The 2,608-nt window shown below is 61.4% G+C and overlaps 1 protein-coding gene across 1 annotated transcript; it reads right to left on the minus strand.

The window, feature by feature from the left end:
* Window positions 1-375: 375 nt before the first annotated feature.
* On the minus strand, window positions 376-1,716 carry LOC119267064 (2-alkenal reductase (NADP(+)-dependent)-like). The gene has a single exon (XM_037548370.1). It carries the CDS (start codon window positions 1,575-1,577, stop codon window positions 516-518), a length of 1,062 nt encoding a protein of 353 aa, XP_037404267.1. The 5' UTR covers window positions 1,578-1,716; the 3' UTR covers window positions 376-515.
* Between the last annotated feature and the right edge of the window lie 892 nt (window positions 1,717-2,608).

A 2,608-nucleotide genomic window follows, 5' to 3' on the forward strand; every position in this document is an offset into this window, starting at 1 on the left:
CGGCCGACAGAGTGTGAAGGGAGCGCCTTCTTTATAGCGAGCACCGGCCGCAGCGCGCGCGCGAACCTTTCCCGCGCGCTGGAACGCCAAAACCAGCGCGCGCTAGGCTGCTTTCCCTCGCGCACGAACCTTTCCCGCGCGCTGGAGCGTCTAAATCAGGGCGACGGCACGATGTTAAACACGCACGGTCATGAAAATGGGTCGGCCCATTGAGCGCACTGCCGACCCAAAACTAAAAGAGAGTGGACGACAGGCGGGCCGCCGATCCAAACGGACAAAAACACCGTCTGTTTGGATCGGCCCGTTGAAGTTGCTCTAACACCGTGATTTTGCTTCTCTAAGTGCCGTGATTTTGCTTCTCTAAGTCAGAGGATAAGGCTCCCACGGAGAGAAAGCAAGGATCTTTTATTTAATTTGATTCTTTCGTTGCCATCCAACCACCAAGATGCGATTGCGATGCGAATAGATTGACGCGTGGTTGATAATTGATCTGCTACTACAGTACAATGTGTGAGTCACTTGGGGTCGGGGTTGGTGAGCCTGACGACCTGCTTGCCGACGTTGCGGCCGTGGTAGAGGCCGATGAGCGCTGCGGGCGCGGCGTCGAGCCCGTCGGCGACGTCCTCGACGTAGACGACCCTGCCCTCCTTGATGTGCGGGAGCACCCACGCCATGTACTCCGGGTAGAGGTGCTTGTGGTCGGGCTCGATGAAGCCCTGCATCTTGATGCGCTTGGAGACGAGGGAGGTGAGGTTGCGCACGCCGACGTCGGCGTCCTTCTCGCCGGCGGTGAGGTTGTACTGGGAGATGAGGCCGCAGACGGCGATGCGTCCGTGCACCTTCATGTTGAGCAGCACGGCCTCGAGCATCTTGCCGCCAACGTTCTCGAAGTAGACGTCGATGCCGTCGGGGAAGCGCTTCTTGAGCGCGCCGGCGAGGTCGGCGTCCTCCTCCTTGTAGTTGAAGGCGTCGTGGAAGCCGAACTTGTTGATGAGTAGGTCCACCTTCTCCTTGGAGCCCGCACTGCCGACGACGTGGCAGCCGAGGAGCCTGGCGAACTGGCCGACGAGCTGGCCGACGGCGCCGGAGGCCGCGGAGACGAACGCCGTCTCGCCGGCCTTGGGGGAGCAGATGTGGTGGAATCCCACGTAGGCCGTGAGCCCCGGCATGCCGAGGATGCCGGTGTAGTAGGACAGCGGCACGCCGTCGTCGGGCTGGATCTTGGTGAGTATGGCCGTGAAGGGCGGCTTGATGACGCTGTAGTCCTCCCAGCCGGTCATGCCCCAGACGAGGTCGCCGGCGGCGAGCCCGGGGCGCGAGGAGCGGACGACCTCGGACACGCCGTAGCCGGTTATGGCGGCGCCCGGGACGAAGGCGGCGGTGTAGGACTGGTGCAGCGGGCGGGACATCTTGGGGCGCATGTAGGGGTCGCAGGAGAGGTAGAGGTTCTTGACCAGCACCGAGCCCTCCTCGGCCTCGTCGACGGGCGCGGCGGGGAGCAGCTCCATGTGCGCCTCCGTGGGGTAGCCCTCCACGTAGTCCTTGAGGATCACCCGCCGGCTCTTGAGCTCCGCCATCGCCGCCGTGGGTGGACTGCAAGACTAGGATCTGAGGGAGTTGAATTGGTTTTGATATTTTATTTTGCTTGGAGTTGGAGTGGATATATGATGCCTGCCGATGATGGACGGACGAGGGCGATGGTGCACGGTGGTCCAGCTCCACGGCGATGCGCTGGGCTGGCCGGTGCTGCTCCGTCCACTTGTTACGGTCGGTCCGGCGCTTCCCCACGGGCACCACGTGCCAATAATTGAAGCGGCACTCTGCACAGCACAGCACATTGGTAACAGATGTTTTAACAGTCCCTTTTTCCGTTCGCGTGCCAGAAAAATTGCGGGCCTGCACTCCCGGGACCAGGGGAGGGGCATGTCGTTCGCTTGCGAGATCGGTTCTCACGGCGACAGCGACCTACCACCCGACGACCACCGGAAGCGCGATGCGACGGTGTCAATCCAAGAAGCTGCAGGCTCGGCCGAATCGACCGGGCCGAGCGGCCAGCGAACAAACTCATTTTTTCGGTGAAAAAGATTGCTTGTCCGTTTTTTGCGTCAAAATGTTTGATTTGCACAACGCGCACAATGCTTGTGAGTCGTGACTAATCCCCTCCCGAGCACGCCCAACCCGGATGCATCAGCCCAGGGCCACACCAACGTTTACAACGATGTGTCCTTGTCGGCGGGAGGATTCCTTCTTCGTTTGTACATGTTTTCTTGAGTTTGATTAGGCCAACTTCACCGCACGACCCTAATCGAACGTTCAGTTTGTTCGAAATTTGTCCGTTTGGGATGGTAATGAGTCGCAAAACGGACATACATGTCCGGGTAGAGTTGGAGGTGCCTAACGCACCAAACTATCCCAAAATGTCTGTCTCGGCCGCATGCCTCATCCGCCCGTGAGCTCACGCTCTCGCTCCGCCGGTGCAGCCGTCGCTGTCAAGCTCGTCCGTCCTCGCGCCCGCCCACCCCCGCCCGCTCGTTGTCGCCACCCCGCTCGCGCCCTGCCTGCATCGCGCCCGGGCCGAGCCCGCGCCCCACCCGCGCCGTGCCGCGCT

Source organism: Triticum dicoccoides, chromosome 3A (genome assembly GCF_002162155.2).
Source record: "Triticum dicoccoides isolate Atlit2015 ecotype Zavitan chromosome 3A, WEW_v2.0, whole genome shotgun sequence".
NCBI classification, from domain to species: Eukaryota; Viridiplantae; Streptophyta; class Magnoliopsida; order Poales; family Poaceae; genus Triticum; species Triticum dicoccoides.